General features: G+C 39.9%; 4 protein-coding genes and 1 long non-coding RNA gene across 10 annotated transcripts; 1 reads left to right on the plus strand and 4 right to left on the minus strand.

Moving 5' to 3' along the window:
* Positions 1-1,626: 1,626 nt before the first annotated feature.
* On the plus strand, positions 1,627-9,592 carry LOC116209389 (2-hydroxyacyl-CoA lyase). 6 transcript variants are annotated; one of them, XR_004157210.1, is made up of 4 exons: positions 1,627-3,170; positions 3,767-4,086; positions 5,936-6,004; positions 8,813-9,592. XR_004157210.1 is itself a non-coding variant. In XM_031543017.1 (3 exons), exons 1-2 carry the CDS (start codon positions 1,749-1,751, stop codon positions 4,079-4,081), a joined length of 1,737 nt encoding a protein of 578 aa, XP_031398877.1. In that variant the 5' UTR covers positions 1,627-1,748; the 3' UTR covers positions 4,082-4,086; positions 8,813-9,592. The 6 variants fall into 6 exon arrangements, 4 of the variants coding, with proteins under 4 accessions (XP_031398877.1, XP_031398876.1, XP_031398879.1 ...); XR_004157211.1 differs by lacking the exon at positions 8,813-9,592 and adding an exon at positions 6,766-8,790; XM_031543017.1 differs by lacking the exon at positions 5,936-6,004.
* On the minus strand, positions 8,211-8,962 carry LOC116209391. Its single transcript, XR_004157212.1, has 2 exons — positions 8,824-8,962; positions 8,211-8,640 (listed from the first exon to the last, which is right to left on the minus strand). It is a non-coding gene; the product is annotated as an uncharacterized LOC116209391 (long non-coding RNA).
* A 1,436-nt stretch (positions 9,593-11,028) lies between the features above and the next one.
* LOC116209390 (zinc finger CCCH domain-containing protein 14-like) lies at positions 11,029-13,502 on the minus strand. Its single transcript, XM_031543020.1, has 3 exons — positions 13,194-13,502; positions 12,127-12,896; positions 11,029-11,755 (listed from the first exon to the last, which is right to left on the minus strand). Exons 2-3 carry the CDS (start codon positions 12,880-12,882, stop codon positions 11,459-11,461), a joined length of 1,053 nt encoding a protein of 350 aa, XP_031398880.1. The 5' UTR covers positions 12,883-12,896; positions 13,194-13,502; the 3' UTR covers positions 11,029-11,458.
* A 1,845-nt stretch (positions 13,503-15,347) lies between these two features.
* LOC116207084 lies at positions 15,348-16,197 on the minus strand. Its single transcript, XM_031539946.1, has one exon. The coding sequence runs from the start codon at positions 16,104-16,106 to the stop codon at positions 15,693-15,695; it is 414 nt and encodes a 137-aa protein (XP_031395806.1). The 5' UTR covers positions 16,107-16,197; the 3' UTR covers positions 15,348-15,692.
* Positions 16,198-19,763: 3,566 nt separating this feature from the next.
* On the minus strand, positions 19,764-21,415 carry LOC116208674 (MADS-box transcription factor PHERES 2-like). Its single transcript, XM_031542214.1, has 2 exons — positions 21,321-21,415; positions 19,764-21,233 (listed from the first exon to the last, which is right to left on the minus strand). Exon 2 carries the CDS (start codon positions 21,165-21,167, stop codon positions 20,133-20,135), a length of 1,035 nt encoding a protein of 344 aa, XP_031398074.1. The 5' UTR covers positions 21,168-21,233; positions 21,321-21,415; the 3' UTR covers positions 19,764-20,132.
* Positions 21,416-22,484: the final 1,069 nt, after the last annotated feature.

A 22,484-nucleotide genomic window follows, 5' to 3' on the forward strand; every position in this document is an offset into this window, starting at 1 on the left:
GTGACTTAAGGGTGGATTGAGATAATATTTGATCGAAAAGAAAAAATATTGTATGTACTTTTGTGTTGAACTTTCTAATCTATCCTGCCAAATAAATAAATAAATAAATATATATATATATATATAGGGGTTGCACGGATACCGGGTATACTTGGAACCGATTGAAACCTACCCGTTAGGGTAGAGATCCAGATAGTTTGTATTGAAAATAATGTAGGGTTCGGGTATTAAAATTAGGAACCGGTGAAAATAGGTTCCAGTTCTGGTTCCTACATATAGGGTACCTATAATTGGAATCGGAACCGGTACTTAAACCACATAATAATTTTCCTAGTTATATTCAGATATATTTCTCCCATTTACTTTACCCCATTTCCCTCTCAATCTCTCTCTTCCCCTGGTGGAAGCTTCGCATTCCTTATTGTCGGCAGCTTTGGTTTGACGATAATAGGTGTATCATCGATGAGGCCTGATTGTATTACAAATGTTTAGTTTTGTAAATAGATTGATGAGACATATTACTCTTTGTTATAGATGTATAGTGGATTTAATCTAAATTTATATCGAAATTCTGTTATGCGTAATTACTGATTTTGGATGAGACATTTTCGGTTTTATTTAGCGAGACAACAAAATTTACAGGTTCCAACATGGTACTCGGAACCTATGGGATAATACAAGTTCCGGGTAGGTTCTGGTTCCATGACTTAATAGGATAGGGTTCGGTTTCAAAATCTTGAAATCTGTTCCTTACAGGGTAGAGTTCAGGTATCGTGAAAAAAGCAGGGTATTCGGAACCGAATACCCATATATATATATATATTGGTAAATAACGTCGGCTAAGTATTGCCTAAGGGATTTTAGCCCAAAAATGATGGCCTTTCGGCGATCGAGCTCTATACTATCGAAATGTTATTTAGGGTGGTTGAGGTGCTATTCTAAATCCAAATATATATTGAACGGGCTGATTGGTTAAACCTGTCATTACTCAGTAGTATTAAGAACCAATGCGCGAACCATTTCCATCTTGCCTTGGTCTCACACGTGGTGGTGTTGCCTTGACGGGTTTCAACGGACGAACCCAGGTAGTTTGGTAATTTAGGCTGTATTGCCAGATTCAAATGGCCATTACTAATGAATCCTAATCATCAATCAATCGTATTATTTATTATCGATCAACTCGTACAAGAAACAGAATCAGAAGAAAATCTGCTATTAATTAATTATCACATCGCGTGAGCGAGGATAATAATAATTATCTTCAAAAAGGAAAGAAATAATTATTAATATATATATATATATATATATGTAAGAGCGGACCGGAGATAACGTAACCGGGATTTCCTCCGGGCCACGTGCTGGCTGTGGCGCCGTCCCGCCAAACAATAAAAGGACTCGATGACTAAAGACATGCGCTCCTGCTCCGACCAATTTGCCTCATCAACAAAATTTCAAATTTGCTTCTTCCTATCCTCTCGTCATCCATTTTTCCCGTCCTGCCCATCACTATACCATGTAAGTCATTCAACCAAACGAGGGCATCATGGTAATTGTCCAGCACCCGCATAAGCCTTCCCCACTTAAAATTTCCCGGCCTGCCTGATTATAAGAACACGTGGCCCGCCTCCTCTTTCTCTTCACTCTCTCTCTCTCTCTCTCTCTCTCTCTCTCTCTCAGAGTCAGCTCCGGTCTCAACATTTCTTCTCCTTTCCACGTCGTTTACTCCTCCTTCCCACGATCTCTCTGTCATGGCGGCAGCGGATATTGCACCCGGTCCCAACGACGGAGCTCCAGTCCTGATCGATGGCAATGTCCTCGCCGCTAAGGCTCTCTCCCGGTTCGGCGTGGATCGGATGTTCGGCGTCGTGGGGATCCCCGTCACTTCCCTCGCAAACCGGGCCGTCTCGCTCGGTATCCGCTTCATCGCCTTCCACAACGAGCAGTCCGCCGGTTACGCCGCCTCAGCGTACGGATATCTGACGGGCCGCCCTGGCGTCCTCCTCACTGTCTCCGGCCCCGGCTGCGTTCACGGGTTAGCCGGCCTCGCCAACGCCATGGCCAACACTTGGCCAGTGGTGATGATCTCCGGCTCCTGCGACCAGAAGGACTTCGGTCGCGGCGACTTCCAGGAGCTCGATCAGATCGAGGCGGTGAAGCCGGTCTCGAAATTCTCCGCCAAGGCCAGGACTATAAACGAAATTCCCAGATGCGTCGCTCAGGTCCTCGATCATGCCGTGGCAGGTCGGCCTGGTGGGTGCTACCTGGACCTCCCGAGTGATGTGCTACACCAGACCGTGACCGAATCAGAAGCTGAAAGCCTCCTAGCAGAGGCCGAGAAGTGTCGATTGAAGGAAGAGATAACCAACGTGTTGAGCTCACAAATTGAGGAGGCGGTTACTCTTCTCAGACAAGCTGAGCGGCCGCTGATTGTGTTTGGGAAGGGAGCAGCCTACGCTCGAGCCGAGAATGAGCTGAGGAAGCTCGTTGAGAGCACCGGAACTCCATTCCTCCCAACTCCTATGGGCAAGGGTTTATTGCCCGATACGCATGAGCTGGCGGCAACTGCTTCCCGCTCCCTGGCTATCGGCAAGTGTGACGTGGCTCTTGTTGTTGGGGCCCGTCTCAACTGGCTGCTCCACTTTGGGGAGCCGCCAAAGTGGTCGCCCGATGTTAAGTTCATCTCGGTGGACGTCTCCAAAGAGGAGATTGAGCTGAGGAAGCCCTTTATGGGCTTAGTAGGTGATGCTAAACGAGTGTTGCAAGCGATTAATAAGGAGATTAAGGATGACCCCTTTTGTTTGGGGAAGAGTCACCCTTGGGTTGAGGCCATCTCAAAGAAGGCAAAAGAGAACGTGTCGAGAATGGAAGCTCAGTTGGCCAAGGATGTTGTGCCCTTTAATTTCTTGACACCAATGAGGATCATAAGGGACGCTATATCTGGAGTAGGGAGTCCTGCCCCAATATTGGTTTCGGAAGGGGCGAACACTATGGACATTGGAAGAGCAGTTTTGGTTCAGACTGAACCTCGGACTAGGTTGGATGCAGGCACCTGGGGTACGATGGGAGTTGGGTTAGGGTACTGCATTGCTGCTGCTGTGGCTTCTCCAGACAGGCTCGTGGTTGCAGTGGAAGGGGACTCGGGATTTGGGTTCAGTGCGATGGAAGTTGAGGTATAATTTGTTTCTTCGTGAAATGCTTAACATGGTTCCTTGCTGTTCATAATACGTGCGCTTTGGCATTGGTCGTCATTTGTTACTGTTTGTGCGATCCTCCTATAAGAAGGGTACAGATCTGTCACAATTTAACTTCTTGCGTTCTTACTGTTTCACTTAGTATATTGAGACATGTCACAGCAACTGGCACCATGAAGTTAATTCTTAGCAGGCCTTTGTGCTTGAATTAATCTAAATAGGAATTAGTAGCTTTGTAGGGGATATATTGTTGCAAAGTGGCTAGGATGCCTGCATTAAAATGGGAATGAGTTCAGTAAGTTACGTTCTTTTTCTGAACTGGGACTTAAATTTTCATTATTCCTCGATGAAATTTCCCTTTGTGAATTATAGCTTTAGTTGCTTCCCAGTTAGTGCTAATTCATAACATTCATCGAGCTTGGATATTCTGACATACTAGTTGTTCCATAATGTGTATTAACTATGTCCTGGAAAGTACCGCATTGCACTTAAGTGCCATTATCTTCTGCAGGCCCGTATTTATCAATCTACTCATAGAAAATTTCATGTTTTGTCTTCATACTCTTTTCTTGCAGACTCTGGTGCGGTACCAGTTGCCAGTTGTGGTGATTGTCTTCAACAATGGTGGTGTATATGGTGGTGACAGGAGGAGTCCTGAGGAAATTTCGGGGCCCTACAAGGATGACCCAGCACCTACTTCTTTTGTACCTAATGCTGGTTACCATACTTTGATTGAAGCCTTTGGTGGCAAAGGTTATCTTGTTGGGACTCCTCAAGAATTAAAAGATGCTCTCTTAAAGTCCTTTGCTGCACGGAAACCGGCTGTCATAAATGTTATTATCGATCCTTTTGCTGGTGCAGAGAGTGGGAGACTACAGCACAAGAACTGATATAGGTACTGTAATTTACCTTTACATGAGTTTGACCCTTGATTCACTATGTGTATTGTTGCTTGGCTGCTGTTCTCTTACTTAGTGTTCTGCAGAATGGCCTCCGCGGTTTAATTTATTCAGCAGCATATCGAAGATGTTGAATAATCTCATAGATGTCGATTCTAGGAGGTGCATGTAATATGCTGTTAGATCAGAATATGATAAACAAGGAATCAATTACTTGAACTTATATACATCCTTTGTAAATTCCATTTGCTTGATTAGCGAGTGAAGATAATTCATGTTTCTTATGCTTTCTCATTTAAACATGTTGCTAAATTAAGTAAAGTTTGTTGCTATGAGATCAGAATATGATAAACAAGGAAGCAATTCCTTGAACTTATATACATCCTTTTTAAATTCCATTTGTTTGATTAGCGAATGAAGATAATTCATGTTTCTTATGCTTTCTCATTTAAGCATGTTGCTAAATTAAGTAAAGTTTCTTTTCTCTTTTTGCAATTATTTTTCCCCCAAAACAGAAACTGTTCCATGGGAACTTATTTAAGTGTTTCGAAGCTGGTAAAGTGAGAAGAGATCCTTATGTTTGGATGTGTTGAACTCCCTTTTGCCGAGGACTAGAAGAAGAGTTACTATAAACATCCTTTGGTTGACATCCTTTTGCTAATAGGGTATTTGCTGCTTAATGACATAATGAGCATACAGTAACATCTGTATTGGAAAATTATTTGTCAAATTTCTGTTTATATTTTAGTTAAAGAAAGAACGCGTCTAAGAAAAGTCTTGGACATTATATTGACCGATAAATATGATAATAATCAGACCAAAAGAAACAGAAAGAACAATAACTAAGTCCTTACCATACCAGGCAAGGAAAAAAAAAAGAAAAAAGAAAAAGAGAAACACAAGTGCTTCACATTAACGGATTGTGGATGTGAATTTGAGAAATGCCTCATTATATGCCTCCTGATTCTATCATTTGGAACATATAGAAGTATCAACTGGTAAATAATTAGGCCAGAGTTTCCTATAGGAGCTTAAGCTATTAGAATTTTTTCTTTTTAGCACTTAATCTTATGGATGAAGCAGTGAATCATTGGCGGAGTTTCCCATAAGAAAGAGCAACATATTACGTGAGACATCCCCAACCATAAAACTATTTAAAACTGAATGCATGCAAACCATTAGGTTTTCTGTTAAAATGGTGTAACCTATATTAAAATTACTTTACCTGAGGTTCAGATGTCATTTCGAATCCTTTTCCATTGAACCATCTCGAATCTGAAATTCGAGACATACCAAGATCAACCCTTAAATTCGCTAGCTAATTATTCTCATTACTGCTGTTTGAGCTCGTGTCAAGACTCCCTAGTCCCTTGAGCAATAGCTTTATCGCAATAGGGAGCTTGGAGAGTGAAAATAAACATATGAAGATCTGGTTCTGATGCACAGCCCTGTGGGAGAGCAATATTAGAGATGAAACTAATATATTAGTTATGATGCATGGACAAACGGATGTGTGTTTCATGGATTTATATGTTGATAGATACATATGCTTATGTCTATAATATTGCTAATGGTAGTTTGGAATTGAGGGACTTCTGTGGGGTGATGACAGAAGAAGAGAGAGCACAAATGAATGAGATGCGGCAGGCTTAGTTTGCATTTCATCATCTCTGCTCTCTATCTTCTGTCAACAGCACCACCATTGCCTCCTCATCCATGAAACAGAAAGCATTGTAACATAGACATAGGGGATGGAGAATAATAAAAGCTTTGAACAGTTAGCGGAGGAGTTCCACTTAACCTCCATTTTACTTCTATATCTCTTGCTTTGCTACTCTTTTCCAGGGTACACCTGCTTTTTGTGTGTGGTGGAGCAAGAGAAGAACTGGGAGATTGGTTCCAATGCCTTATAAGGTCTGCGAATGCCCTATTTATAGGTGTAAGCTGTGACTAGTTGATGCTTGTTTCTGCATGAGACGGAGCAATAAAATCATGCAATTTACCGTCTTGGAATTCATCTCAATCTACTTTTATCTTCAGACAGTATCGCGGCATTGCATAATAGGAGAATATGAAACTATATTCATGTACTTGAGTTTTACCTTACCATTGATGTAGGTCATATACGGAGTTGGTACTGTGGAATGGAGAGTTATCGCAAATCCGCAAACATTTTAATCATTGACTGTCATTCCATCCTAGTCTACGATAAAAGTTCGGGCTTTGATATCATTGTGTGTATAAATGTATACATAAACAGATAAGCAAAAAAATAGGGTCTTGTTTGTTTAGAGACTGATTTAGATAAATAAGAGTACAATAATTAGAAAATAGATGTAGTACAATCTTGAGGTGTTCACGTCATTACATGTCTCTCTTTTAACAAAATGGGAATATCGAGATGATGGTTATGGATAAAAAGGATAGGAGATTTTTCAAGTAGATTGTCATGTATAGAGTTTGATATCAGATTGCAATTTAGAAATGAGAATTTCACACGGACATACTCCATTACTTTGAATGGGTGGTTGAAATTTTCTTACATTTACTGGAAAGAATTGATGATATCTATAAGATTTGAGCAATTCTTCTGATCTGATTGCTTGATTCGCATATACTGATGCTTATATTGTGAAGACCAAACTTTTTACATGGGAATTGGTTTATGACGTCAGGGATTAGGCAATGGAGATACAAGTTGCATATTATATCAGATAAATGGAGAAGAAAGCAGAGTCATAGAGCATCCCCCCACCCCAATCGATAATAAGGCCTTATTCTATTTCTGCACTCTTATCCGATGGAACCTTTTGCCTCCACATATTGGGGCAATTGCCAATGGGCATTTGTTCTTCCACCTGTCATCACCCCCCAGCCTCCTTATCCCATTCCAATTGTCTGGATTCTTCATTCTCCCAGTTTCTCGACTGAGATCTTGCCACGACTGAGATCTTGCCTTGCCTTGCCATGCCATGCCATGTCATGTACAATCGCATCAAATTCACATTCATTTAGTTCGAATCTAACTTATTATCTGCATTTGTTTCTTGAAAGACTGCATCTCAAGAAACTCTCAAGTCTAGAGATTGTAAACATTTTAGCTGGAAGATAACCATTCTAAAGTTACTTTCATGCCCCAACACAAATTTGTCTCTTCCCAAATATGTACATGAGTTAGTCTTGCTTCTTGTTCATTTCATATATTTGACACTATCAGACTAGCAGTTCCTTTAAACTATCATCCTATCTGCCGAAGCAGCGCAGAAGATTTCTCACACAGTTTGTGTCTGTCTATCTAACTTCAAAGTTCTTAGTAAGTAGGTAGTCTGTGCTGGAGCAGTCATGTGACATGAGAAGGACATGAATAAACATTGAATTACTGTTTCTGTCATTTTTGTATTTGACTGCTATGAACTCTCATGCTAATCTTAGATTAGTTCAGGGTGGATTTGGTACATCTCCATATTGTTTTGCCTCCCCTTTTAGAAAATTATTAATTCTAAAAAAGTTTAATGCTTAGAAGTTGGTTGTAGAGGATAGTGAATGTGAGGGAGGGAGAGAGGGAGAGGATGAGGGGTGACTTATTACTAATTTAGCCTAAACAAATAATGTCTGAGCATATTGAAACTAGTTTAATAAGTCATCTTGACTCGTTAATATAAACGAACTTTCACAAATTATCTCCTCCAATTCTTTTTTTTCCCCCCCTCATGAAAAGTGATTTCGACTCATATTTATTCTCCTAACATAATTTTTTTTTTTAACAAGGTGCTTGTTGGATGAAAAACACTGATCGTTGCGTGCTTCCCATTGTCTCTCTCATTGCTCTCTCCACACTCGTGATTGATTTCTCAAAGCAATTTACCTTTTATATGATATGCAACTATGCACTGGGAGGATTACTCTATTATATGATAAAGACGGCTGATGGTTGGACCTTTTTAAGTTGATCATGAGTGAACCATGTTTGTTCTGATCCTCAATGCCGTTGATTGCAGAAGTCCTATGTTTCCATGAACTTTGAATTCTATATATGTCCGTCCTGGAGAACATGTAAGTCGATGGTGTTCTATCTTTTACTAAGACAGAACAGGTTGCAAAACAAGACATAGCTGACTTATTAAAAGAAGCCTCTAATTTTATGTCCAAAATAAGGAAGATGGAGGTTACATGTGTCTGGGGTGGAATAGTAAAAATTACATGGTAAATAAATACAAGCACCCACAGTTTGTGTGGCCACTGAAATTTGTTTGATCGCCATGGACTTGATCTTGGAGTCAGGTATGAAGATTGAAATCTTGTCTTATCGCTCTTGTATTTTGTGATGTCCTTATAGTCATGAACACAACAGCTGTTAGTCATCATTGGTTTCCATATCTTTGGGTTCTTACGAATTCCTTCATTGTGAGGTCTCCCTTCATATATGGTGAAATTGACTGTTTCCAGAATTCTCTTTCTCTGCAATTTCGCAAACTTGAGCTGATCTCGTTGTTATAAACCCTCTATCGGTTTTATAGACCAGAGTCATGAATACACGAGTGAGGATTTTGCTGGTACACAAGAGAGACAAAAGGAGATGTTACATAGTTGCTGGAGATATTATCCTTTTTTTTTATGAATAATTGTATTATCCTTTCGTTTTAGGTAGTATGGTAGTAAAGTTTTAAAATCATGGATCCCATTATGTCCACTTTGCTTCTTGTTGAATGAATTGATTGGCAGCCTAATCGTACATGTGGATGGGTGGAGACATGAATCATGGGAGTCTCATTCATGACATGTGGATTGTATCGGTGGCCGGTGGTCATTCAACTCGAACAATCATCATGGACTTAGGCTTCTCTCTGCTGCTGTGGTACATCAGAATTGCCATCTCCGCCCAGTCTGGTCGTCCACTGAGCCAAACAGCCCATCAGCTTCCACGTGCGATCAACATATAGTTGCCTGAGCGTCAGCGCAATCGACGACTGAAAGAAAAAGTAGAAACTTTCAGACGAAGTGAAAGCAGGCACAGATTAAGAAAGAAAATAAAGGGTGGGATGGGATTAAAGCATAAACAGGAAGCGGAGGCAGATGAGGGCAGTCTCCCCGGGCTGGCAGGGCGGCAAGGCAACGCATGGAGACAGGAGGGAAAGGGAGGAACAACTGGAAATCATCGGAATGGGCGGCCTTGGGAAGATATTCACTCGACTAACCCGAAGTACAAAAGGATCGATATTCAGTTAAGTGCCTCATGGTTTGAAGGATATACTCCCAAGTCGCCCATTCCCACAACTCCCAGCAGCTCCTAATCTCCCTTTCCCTCCTCTCACTTCTTCCTCGTCTCTTCCTACCTTGACACACACTTGACATACTATACTAATAATATACTATTGTCTGTATGTTTGTCTCTGTGGGGGTGTGTGTGTGGCAAAGGAGGGGAGTAGGCTTCTTATATTCGAAGTGATGGGCCCCATCTCTGCCCTTACTTTCTAAATTATTCATGTTCTTATTTTGCGGACAGATCCCTTCCCTTTTCCCGTTTGCCCAAACTTAAGGCCTGTCTCTTCCCTCCCCTGAATGCTAATTTTTCCGTTAAACGGATGGGGGGGACCGTCAGGTGAATAGGTCATTTGTCTGATACATAGATAGACTGTGTGATAGCAACCGATTTTTGTTATACAAAACTGGCCCGGCAGAGAGAGAAACGCACCCTGTGGGGTGCGTCCATGGTATCTGGATATCAACCCATAGAAATGACCTCTTTCTTAAGGGTTGTCAATGAAAAATCTGAAAAATGGAGGGTGGGAATTGAAAAGTTAGAAAGGTGCTTCCTACGAAAGCTGTTCCTTTTTTCTCTAATTTTAGAGGAGGTTGGAGAATCTAATAAGGAATAATAAAGGGAGGTCCGTAAATCTAATATACGAAATAAAAAAAAGGAAAGGAAAATAGATGAATTCGAAAGCACTAATTAATTATATAATCGACTCCATAATCTCTTTGTTTCATTTCAAGTGCACTAAACTCTCTGTCTTCTTTCCGGTAAAGCTTTGAGAGGCATCAAATAATTTCGGCAAATGGATGGATGAAAACGACTACCTTCATTTGTAAGTTTCCCTTTTTAGTAATGGATATGGGAATCGGATTCTTATGGCACTGGCACTGGCACTAGCCTCCCTTTCTTGGGCTCAGCAAATGAGGGAAAAAGGTATACTTTTGCTTGCATGTCTTTTGGCGAAGGGTCTCTTTCCTATCTTGGCAGAGTAGTCTGGATGGATCGATCCATCCGGCGGAGAGCCTTCATCAGTACGTTCATCACTACAAGCCAATGTCAAGCTTAGAATCTTATTTTGTAGCTTTCTTATCCGACAGGTTGAGGCAGTTTTCAGCCGATTCTTCCTTTTAACATTTGATGTAAGGAAGCACCTACGCCCTTTCCTTCTCCAATCTAATAGCTTCAAGAGGACGCAAGGATAATAAATTAAGTACGTGGTGAGGTTGCTTGCTTTTTAACTAAGACGTAAGCAAAGACAGCTCAGTTTCGTGGCTCTATGACATGTATAATCATTTACTCCTCACTCTGAGAAATCGATATGCTTTCTTGACATGTTCCCTTCCAGTTGCTTCTATTTTAGCTTGCGTTTATGAGCAAACGCATGTAAATCAACCTCGCATGCATAAACTTCTCGGTGGAAGACGATATAACTATAATCTTGCTGACTGACGGTACAGACAACTCAATAGTTTAATGGCGGGGGTCGATGCAAACTGCAGATGTGACAGCAAGCCAGTGCACGGAATTAGAGTAAAAAGCATTCCGGCAAACATCTTATTGTTATTGAGGAGGAAGCAATGATCCATCCCCGCATACATGGAACTCGATGCTGCGCTGGTCGTTACGTGGCTGACAACTTAAAAAGGCAGGGAGGGAAAGAAGGGAAGAATCACAGCAAGCAAAATGAATTTTAAATTGGAGATTTGTTCGAGCAAGAAATTATTATCATTACAGATGCAGAGTTCGGTTGGTGCAGAACATAGGGGAGACCCAACCAACCGCTAATTTATGTTCATCCGTAGGCACGAGATGCAAAATGTACATAATAGAACACTCTTCACAAAATGAAATACTCTTCCGCTCTATGCTTTCGGCAGTCTTATTGTACGCTTCATCCCTCGAGATTCAGCCTTATACATCTCGAGCAGTCTTGATCAACTCGTATGCTGCCGTGTTGCTCTCTTTAAGCTTTCTTTTATTCTTGACCCTTTATTATTGTTATTATTTCACAACTTTGTCCAGCATTGTGCACTTATGTACAATAGAGAACGAACGCGAGTCTGAACAATATACCCATCTATAGCCCATCTAACCTCGAACAGAATAGAATCGAATCACCGTGGAGCCAGCATGGTTTCCTGCTCGGTGAGGGAATGGCGGAAGTGACACCTATGGCCATAAGGACAAGAGTCGCCTGAGAGAATCATCCTGCAAACCTCAGTCTTGTATCTCGGGTGCCTGATAACCGGACGCAGCTCTGCGATTCCATGAGCAAACTGGCAGTTGTCACCATATGGGCATGTCCCTGTCTCCTGCCACTTGTTGCACAGTTCTGTCTTGAACATCCCTTGGCTGTATCCCTCAAAAGCCTCCTCTTTCTTTGCACCGGGCAAATGTACTCGTTGTTGGCCCTTCGTGGATCAGAACATTATAGAATAGCAAGCACTTGATCATCAGTTAATTCATAAAACATATCAGTTTGTTTTTCTTCCCGTAGAAAGCTGTGACTAACAATGGTTGGTTATGACTGAAAGCAGCGTGCCGGTGTCTTTGAAGTACTAGTGCAAACTGTAACCACTACTGTAGATACCAACCAGAAAACTGAAAAAAAGCAATCGTATTTGTATTCACTTGCAGTTGATGTAGATGGAGATCAATGCGGCACGATCATGGGAAGACAGATTCACTAGTTAAACTAAAGAACAATGGTCAATTTTCCTAATTAAAATATGACGCCTATAATGTGGAATGAAATATGAGAAGACCTTTGAAGTGGAATTACCTTTCCAGCTTCATGTGCGCTTGAGTCTCGCAGTTGATTTGCTGATTGACTTGATCCGCTGCCGCTATTGTTACCATTAGCTGGTTGGTTTGCCTTCAGGTAACCATTGGATCGTACTGAGATGCTCTTTGGAAGCCAAACCCTTTCAGTGTTCCTTCTCTCAAATCGGCCCTGATCCATGACGCTAGTGGGACTATACCCGGAAAACTCTTCTACACCAAAATCGGATCCAACGCTGCTAGCTTCAAGGAGGCCAAGGCGGCGGAGGCAGTTGTGCATTGCAGCTTGTGAAGAGAGGCTGAGGAGCTTGACAAGCTCTTTGTTGGCTAAGCGAAGGGCAGCATTTTCTCGTCGAATGGAGTCGATTTCTTCTACGAGGTCATGGAGGTGGGCGCGACATAGATCATACCTCTCACAGAGCTGCTGGTACTCCAGCACGAGGCTGGCTTGCTGGAGGCGATTCTCAATGGTAATGGAGCTGTAATTGCAGCTGTTGAAGGTGTTCCGGTGGTCATCGGCAGAGGAAGCAGAGGAGCATGGGGACGGCGAGGCTGGGACAGAGTTCTGGCGTGGTGATTTTGGTGGGAAAATTGAGCGGTATAGTGTGGTGAAGTCAGCACCGAACTGATGGCTCAGGGGTGAGCATAGAGCTCGAAGAGGAGGTGGAGAGTGAGGCGCAACTGGAGGTTGAGAAGGTGGACTCGAGGAGGTGGCCCCAGAGCTTGGATCAGATGGCGTAGAACTATCCTTTTCCATGATCGCCGAACTCGCTGCCAAAAAAAGCACACAACGCGATGAGTTCCAGGAAATGTGTTCAACAGATTTCCGAGAATGAGACTTCGATATGACGGATCATGCCGTGGCGTTATAGTATAGGTAATTGTGACCGGGGGAACCTATCAATGGAAGCTAGCAAAGAGTCAAGCAGTCACTCAGACAAAAATCCAGGCGGGAATCGGTTTGTTTTGAAGTAGAGCTCTCGTTTGATTGAATTCGAACCCCACATCAAGAGATGCACTGATCCTCGAACAGAAAAGTAAGTACGATAGAGAGAATGATAGAGTCACCTTGAACCGACGCTTTGGCAATGAGCAGAGAAGAGCACAGATAAATGGGCGGCAAATTCAGTTGGACTGAATGTATAGTTGGGTAAGAGATGGTGAAATCAGTTATCAGAGTCTACTACACGCAAATGCAGGAACTTTGCCCGCGATCGGGGACGCGGCTGCCCGCACCCTCGTCCCCAGTTCCTGGTGAGGTGGAGGGACCTGATAAAGTGGTTAGAGTTGATCAGCAATTCCGGCGAGCACCTGAGTACGTAAAATCTCAAATTAGGTGTCCTCTTTCCCGCCAAAAGCCCGGAAAAGAGAGACAGAAATTGCCAACTGGGCCTAACGGAACGGGAAGCCTTTTTATATTATAATATCCATCAGAGTTAGTTAGTTAGGAGGGTGGGGGGGTGTTTGGTGGGGGGACTTTTGGCGTACGTGTGAAGGATGAAAGGGTGCCTTCGTCGGTTGCTAGCTGCTGGTTGGTTCCGGTCCGGGCTATCATGACTAGTGAAATAATATATACATATATATATATATATTAATTTAATTGAGTGATTTTGGTCACATGAATTGGAAAATAAAATTGATTGTCCGAGTTAGTAGGGGAGGGCTATTGCTTACATATGATATGATATAAGCTAATGATGATTGGATTTTTATTTGCTTCTATATTACAACTCTTAACAAACCCCTTTGTTAGCATATACAAATATATATATATATATATATATATCAACCACCACCTTACTAATAACACATTGGAAGGGCAAGTACTCCTCTTCCCAGATATAAGGGGTAAAGTACATGGCTTCAAGTGTACCGTATTTGTATTTGTATTCTTATTTTTCTTTTTACTTTTCTCATATTATCTCGTTCCAAATTGGAATAACAAACAAATAAATAAATAAACGGTGATACTCTTGAAGACCTCTTGATTCACGAAGAAGCGGGATTCATATTAATTGTGAAATTACGAAATGCTTAATTCAATTTTTAACGCTTACCAAAGAAGGAAAAGTCGTCATCGGATTAATTGACATATTGGGAATTGTTATAAGAGATCACATAAACATGAATTAGTTGACTATATTTGTATATATGTTGAATTTTAAATGTCGTTTTTATGGTATTTTTTTTCAAAGCAATTGGCCGTGTCATTTGAACCGCCAATGGCAATGGACTGGGGGGGTCCACCTCTAACTTCCGGTCTACTTATGACTTAATCCTCTTCAACGTGCTCCTTTTCTCTTGCTTGCTTGATATCTCAACTTCCCACCTCCATTTCTCTCTTTTAAATTAGTCGGGCGGACACCCGGATTAGCCCCCAAAAAAAAAAAAAAATTCTCTGCGCTTCTGCAGCAATAATTATTTCGTTTATTATATTTTGATAACGACAAAAAAATAATTAACCCGTAATATAGAATTTTTTGTTTATATATTAATAAAAAATTAAATCTAAAATAATAATTTACAAAGAAATTAAGTCATGTCATTTTAATTACCGTTTCTAAGTTTAAAAACTAGGTAGTAACAAAACTCAAACTTATTTTTTTAAAATTGTCAAAAAAGAAATTAATATTGAAAGAGCTAAAGAAATAACTGTTAAATTAAAACCTATTATCTACTTTCCATTTTAATATATTAAATTATTAAAATCTCACTACCTAATACCTTTTTTTATAAAAATCGAAGAGGAAAGAAAAAATATTTGTGACAGTACAAAAAGGATATCTCTACTATCCACAAGATAGATAGATAGATAAATATATAAATATTAGAATAATGTATAGATAGATAGATAGATAGATAGATAGATAGATAAATATTGAGAGCCCCTTATCATATCACGTATGTGTTCGAATATAGTAATGGGCTGCTAGGATAGCCCAACTTGCTCTAATTTGAGCCTGCCAAGCTCCAACCAAACCAAGCGTATCATTCAATTATCAAGGACAGCAAGGGAAGGGCCAATCTGTCCAATTATATTTACCTACCCAAAGAGTGTATTCATTTATCTATCTTTATTATTTATTTGTCAATTATAATCCAAGAGAAAGTCATATTTTCTCCTGACCATTCCTTTTTTTCTGCTAAAATATATATATATAAAGAACTTGTCAAGAGAGAGAGAATAAAAAAGGAAGAGAGGGGGGAGGGGGCAAAAATCAATTACATAACGCCAACTAAATTTATAAGATTTAACCTCAATTTCTTGTGGGGATTGAGACATACTGTGTGTGTATATATATATATATTACAGGAACACAGACCATAGAAAACAGTCATGGCTTTCTTGAGATTTTCTCAGAAGCAAACTCTAAGTATGAATTTTCTTCAGGGCAAAGAATAAGATGTATCACGAGAATTAAGGGACAAATATATATATGTTATATGAGGGAAAAATTATAATTGAACACTTGATCGTCTAAGCATACATATATAAACAGAATATATGTACGTAGAGAGAGAGAGAGAGAGAGAGAGAGAGAGAGGCTGAAATTAAATATATTCCTTCTAGGACATAGGAGCTACTGCTAAGTCCCGGGAAGCTTTCAAGGCCAAGTAAATCTCATAAACCAGCCTATTCTCAATTTCGTCGGCTGAGTAAACCACTGGGGCCTGCCTTGCCTTGGGAATCCTCTTGGCCCCGAAAACACTGTTCGTGTTCAATGACCCGACGTTACCGGCCAAGCTGAACATCATCTTAACATAAGCATTCCTCAGCCTCGTGAGCAGCTTCAAAGGAGAAGGAATCCTCCACTGCAGCTTCGGGACGATCCTGATCTTCCAAAACCGTCGTGAGCTGCCTCTACCGAACCTCATGACTTGCACTCTCTTCTGGTGCGCGACCTCGGCATGAAGCCGCTTGTACTTCTTCCTCCTCCAGTATCTCTTTATGCTGCCATTAAGTGGCTTGACAATGTCCATTTTCTTGTTAATTTTTGAGAGAGGGAGGGAGAGAGAGAGAGAGAACAGAAAGGGTTTAATTTCCTTTGCGATGTGGTTTAGATCTCTTCTTATATATATAAGGGGCCGAGCTGGAAGGAAGATGAGTATGAGATTGATATATATGTTGAATAAAAGAGAGGGTAAACTCTTTTATGTCCGGTCAACAAAGCCGGTATGACTATTGCTTAATTAAATCGAATATGTTGTAAAGACGGGCTACTTTTTTCAAAGGTTACAAGTAGTACTATACTGTAGTCATGCCACGTGACAAACGAAAAGGTTAATATGATTGACTTTTTCTTGTTTTCAAGGGCTTCTCATCAGCAAAATATGACAGCAAGAGCCATGAAAAGAACATACATCAGTTCATGAGTACAAATGAAGAAGTGGAAGGCATAAAGAGGAGTTACAAAGTAGGAAATGCAAAAACTAAAAAAAAGAAAAAAGAAGGGACTTAAATCCATGCAACCAATCCCGAGTTCTATTGAATTTTGCTTGTTCGAGAATGGAAACGCACAACATAATTAACAAGGAAAAAGATTATGTGCTCAAATAGTTTATGGTTATGCAACCCGGGAGTTTATTACATGCTTCGTAGTTTGTTTGGATCGCGAGTTATGGAACCTCTACAATCCGCGATTCATACAAGATCGGTTAGAGTGATGCTCACATATCATCGGACCTATCATTACTTTTCCACAATTTTCAATTCAAAATTTTATCGATCATTCAAGCTATATGCCATCAATATCATCAAAAAAAGTGTAGCGTAAAGGTTCACGCTTTCATCTAGTAATCAAGAGATTCAACGCACACTTGTCATGAGACTACCGTGCTCTTTATTAGCTATTATGTTATTTCATTGTAGTGTAGTCTTATAAATCTCCTTTTGCAATTGGAAAAAAAAAGGTTATGTGCTGAATTATAATTCTCCCAAACCACCAACTCCTCAATCAATGTAGAGAAAATCCCTTCTATATATCGTAAGATTGTTTTCCTTCAGAATTCTTTAATTTGGTTTTTTTATTCGTTCTAAATCACGATCGCATTGGACAATCTCATTTTGTGATATCTTGCGGGTGTGCCCCTCGTGACCGCATAATTCATTAATCTTCTCAAGTTAACATAATCTCAATTTTGGAAATATATATATATATATACACACATATATATTCATATATGAAATTGATATTTCGTGGTCCAGAAATATATTTATTTTTTTCCAATGAGCTGGAGGATAATAATTATATAACTATGCGCATGAAACAGTCAAGATGTTAACCCACACAAGGATCAACAGCTTGGATCCTGTGTGGGCCCCCTTACTTTGAAATTTGACCTCAACAGAAACGAAATTTCAATCTGCACTGCACCTCTTTCTTCGAACTCTCTCTCTCTCTCTCTCCGTTGTCGCTTGGAGACCACAAGCTTAATTCCAAATGAATAATGTTAATTAATTATCAATAAACAACATGTTCCAGATGGAGAAAATATACGTATCTTAAAAAAAAAAAAAAGCTCTCAGACGCTGACCCATGACCTACATGTTCACTAATTAATTGTGTTATGCAACTACATGCGTTGACATATTAGTTTGTACTTTGTACATGTGAGGCTCACCATGCATAGTATACACATTTACATGTGACTCATGATCGACCCTTCACGATGATGTTTTAATTAGTCCTGCAATTATTAATATGATGTTTGATAGTTACCGCCTATCTATCGTCTCCTTCATTGTCTCCTCTGTGTATTATTGAGGGGGGAGAGAGATCTACTGGTGGATATCTAATTTATTATAAAACTTTGATATCATAAATATGTTTTATTATATATAGCTGAAACAACCACCTACCCACTCAACTGTGTTAGAGAACCGAATGTTCTTAAAAATAAGGTAACCTTATGTCGAATTAGGGGTGTGCGGGTCCGGATACCTTTTTTTTTTCACGATATTCGGACCATATCCTGTAAGTGACAAGTATCAAGATTTTGGAGCCGAACTCTAACTCGTTGAGTCATGAAACCAGAACCTACTCGGAACTTGTATTATATCATAGGTCTTAGGTACTCTATTGGAATCTGTAAATTTTTTTTATCTCGCTAAATAAAACTGAAAATGTCTCATCCATAATGAGTAATTACGTAAAACAAAATGTCGACATCGATTTAGATTTTTTTAAATTACTGACTATATTTTTAAATATAGGAATATCTAAATAACTATATATATAATGAGGAAAATTATTATTCGGGTTTGGGTTCCGGTTTTGGGTACCCTATATGTAAGAACCAGAATCGGAATTGGTTTTTACTAGTTCCGTATTTTTATATCCAGATCCTACCTTATTTTCAATATGAGCTACTCGGACTCTACTCTAATAGATAGGTTCCGACTAGTTCTTGGTATATCCTATATCCGTGCACACTCATAATCGTAATATATATGGCATGGTGTGGGCAAGCAAGAGTAACACAATTTGCACAAGTAAATTTTTATTTGGATAACTGTCGTGAAAGTTTTGTAAAGTTCTTCGGTCTATATACTAAACGATAGGTCAAGCGAAAAAAAAAAATGAAAAAGTAGGAGATGAGAAGAAATGAGAAAAAGGTAAAGGTACAAAATAATTGGGAACAAATTATATTGCACGTTAGAAATATTTCTTTTTTAACTTCCAGCCAAAGATTAAAACCCCTCCTTTTCTCTTTTACCACCAGTTTTTTCATAATAGAGTATCAGATTTTATATATATATATATATATATATATATATATATACACATATATATATTAGCTAACTTTTTTGTCGATATCTCGTGCAGGCACTTTCTCAAACTAAAATTTCGTAAAATCACGTATGTCCCTATTTTACAAGCCCAGGAAATCATATCGTCCGCTCAATTATAAAATTATATATATATAATTATTATATCATGAAAATTAATATATTTGATATATTTTTTAGCTATTTTAAATCTTACATTAAGGGAAATTATCAAGTAAATCTTATATTTTCTAACAATATACATATGCCATTTGATACAATAATATATTTGCTATTTATATAATCAGTATACAGTGTAATATTTAGGAAGGAAATATTCTTATTTAATTATCAAGGAAACACTTTTCATGTACATATTATTTCGTAATTATTAAATTATAAGATTTTCTCATTATAATACGTTTGAGTGTATATATATATATACAAGAAAAGTTCGAAATATGCACGACATATAATAATATTTACTAGTATGAAGTGAGAAATGAAATATATACATAAAAAAAACTCCTTTGTCATTGTCTCGCGTAGCGACCTATCCCAAAACCAAATCTCATGAAATCACGTCATCATTTTATCAGAGGCCACTTCAAGAAGCGCCATCGTCAGTTTAATTATATGTAAATATAAATAATATATAGTAAAATTTTTATGTGTGATACATTTTTCTTAATTATTTTAAATTTTACGTTGTAGGAAACTATTAAGAGAATCTTATATTTTCTAACAATATGCATATATGCCATTTGAAATTGTGAGATATGGAATATACAATATATATATATATATATATATATATTACTTGAATATGTAGGTGCTTAAATAATTAAGTAAAAAATTGTGCTTATCGGTAAAAGAAAAATTAATAACTAGTAGTATATATTATTCTGCACGGTCATCATCAAATATAGATAAAGCTCTGTTACAGGCTCCCAAAAATAAAATTAAAGTTCATCAGATAATAGATCTGAATAATCACAACTGAATAGATGAATTAACCTAATCTAGAAACCCTAATTGAGAATGATCTGTTCATCATCAAGTCCGCGTGCGTACTATATATAGAGAGTACTGTCACCGGTTTTTGTATGCGTCATGGAATTGATTAAACAAATGGAGGGGGGACTTAGCATGCATCTGATGACGATCAGGAGTCGTTCTTCATCTTCCCATCCTGAAACTGATGAACCTTACCCCGAATTCGCCCCACAAGTGGCATTTCATGGTTCAGGCTCATGCATCGCCACAGGGAACCCCAAGACCGCAGAGTACTGATGATGAACGGCGGGGCTGGAGCAGTTATGTGTCCTATCAGTACAGTTCATCAGGGAACGGTGGGGGTGATGATGAAATCTATTACCAGCGAGAAAATGGTGAGCAGCCATTGCCGCTGGCATGTGCACGTGATCAGTGGCGCAGTTGCTCTTGCTGCAACTACTGCTCGGGGCTGAGCCGTCCAATGAAGAAACGGGATGGTGATCAGTTTGCCTCTGACGAAGAACGCTGCTCAACCCAGCTGGTCCGAAGTGGCTCAAGTCGACCGCAGGAGGACTAATTGGCAGCAGAGGTACTGGTGCACTTGGCGCATGGTGCTGGGACGGAAAAGGTGGCAGATTCACGTTGATGCGGTTCGGCTCGTGGCAGCATGGGCCAGCAGAGGCCTGCACGTAGAACGAGTGCCTCAGTTGCTGGTGGTGGAAGTGGCGGCGGTCAGAGTCAAATCCCGCCCCTGGGGCGACAATGTTGATGCTACTCCTCGCCTGAAAGCTGGTGGCTTCCTTCTCTTCCTTGGCCTTGAGCCGTTTCTTCGCACTCTCCAGCCTGCGCACTAGAAGGGTGCGGAGTGATAACAGCTGCACCTCCGAGCATTTGGCAATCAAGTTGTGTGAGAAGGGGATATTCGCCTCCCAGACTGCAGTGCGGACCTTCACGAGGTCTGTGTCTAGCTTCTTCTTCCGGTTCTGAAAGAACTCGGCCAGCCCGACGACGGCCCGCTTCTTGTGGCAGTTGACGCCCTCGTTCTTGTACCGCTGGATGATTCGGGCGACCTCCTCAGGGTTTGGAGGCCAGATTTCAGGGACATCAGGCTGGTCGCTGATTACCTGCGTGCCATAGATTATCACGCACGTATCGACTCCGCACAGAATGGAGAATTCTTTGGCCTTCTTTATCACCCCTTTCTTTCTCCTCTCAAAGGTCAGCCTCCTCAACTTCTCGTTGCCAACGAGATTGAGCGATAATTTCTCGCGACCCATTGATCTCAAAATCTCAACGATAGAGCAACCGAATGAAGTTAAATTCTTCTTATTAGTAAACTGCCACTGGAAAACATAAGCAGACGTCCATTTAATGATTGATCAGATCACTGCCGATTACTATTCTTAAATGATCGAAGATGAGAGAGATACCTTTCGACTTTGATGAATGGGGCGAAGAAGGGGACCGTGGAGTGTTCTCGCACATTTTTGGGTGAATAGTATTCTTGCATATTTATATAAGAGAGTAACGGTAATATTCTTGCCAATCAAGATAATTATGTTCGCTTTAGGAAACATATATCCACAGAGAGTATCTAAATTGATTCACGCGTAGACGGTATATTTCCTAATTAATACAACGCGGAATCGCAATTATCATTCATATATATTATGGTTTCCAAATTTCTAATTCTTTATCGTTATAACAACATAATTTTCTGTTTCCATTATGCCCTAATTAATACAAGATGGAATCACAATTGTGATTCTTAGTTCAATATAGTTCCTAATCATATTTTTGTTCTTTTACTGTTAGCGATTAGTGTTTTTTGTTTCCACTAATTCTGTCCCGCTAAGCAAATCTTTGTCTTGCAGATTGTTATTTTACCTCGGCAAGTCATTAACATACACATGAGATTCTTGCGCGCGCACACACATACTGTCACTCGCTCATGTGTACGCGTCAAGAACATCTAACATCACGGCCCAATTACATTTTGTGAGACCATATTAATATTATTTGACGGACCAACTAATTTCCTACCTCTTTGGCGTTGAACATCCCAAAAAAATCTTGTCACAAACGTGTTGGAATGGAATTTATACTCGTGCGAACCTATACATCGAGGAACAATGGGTGTCTGCCGAAGATAGCCCCAAAAAAAGAAAAACCAGAGTCACATCCATGTCTCACATTCAAATTAGACGATACACCGCACTGTGATTAAAGAGAAGATGCAGGAGGCTTTCATATATAGGAGAAAAGAACAATCCAGCCAGTTTCGTTTCTGCACAAACCTCTTGATTAGCCGAAATGGCGATTTACAGGTGAAAATCCGTGACTCATACATCCGAGAAAAGGAATTCACATTATCCAGCAGTTTCATTTCCATCCTTGAATAGAATTAGATCAAGTCGGAATGAAGGATCAAACGAGTTCCTAATTGAACGACTTCGACAGAGTAACTCCTTGTGAAATCTTTATCCATACAGTGCCTACCCCACTTTTGTCCGCAAGAGAATCTATATACTAAAGGAGACTGAGGTAATGATTGTTGTTTCTCTGAAGGGAAATGGAAAATATTTTACTTCACT

Source organism: Punica granatum, chromosome 5 (genome assembly GCF_007655135.1).
Source record: "Punica granatum isolate Tunisia-2019 chromosome 5, ASM765513v2, whole genome shotgun sequence".
NCBI classification, from domain to species: Eukaryota; Viridiplantae; Streptophyta; class Magnoliopsida; order Myrtales; family Lythraceae; genus Punica; species Punica granatum.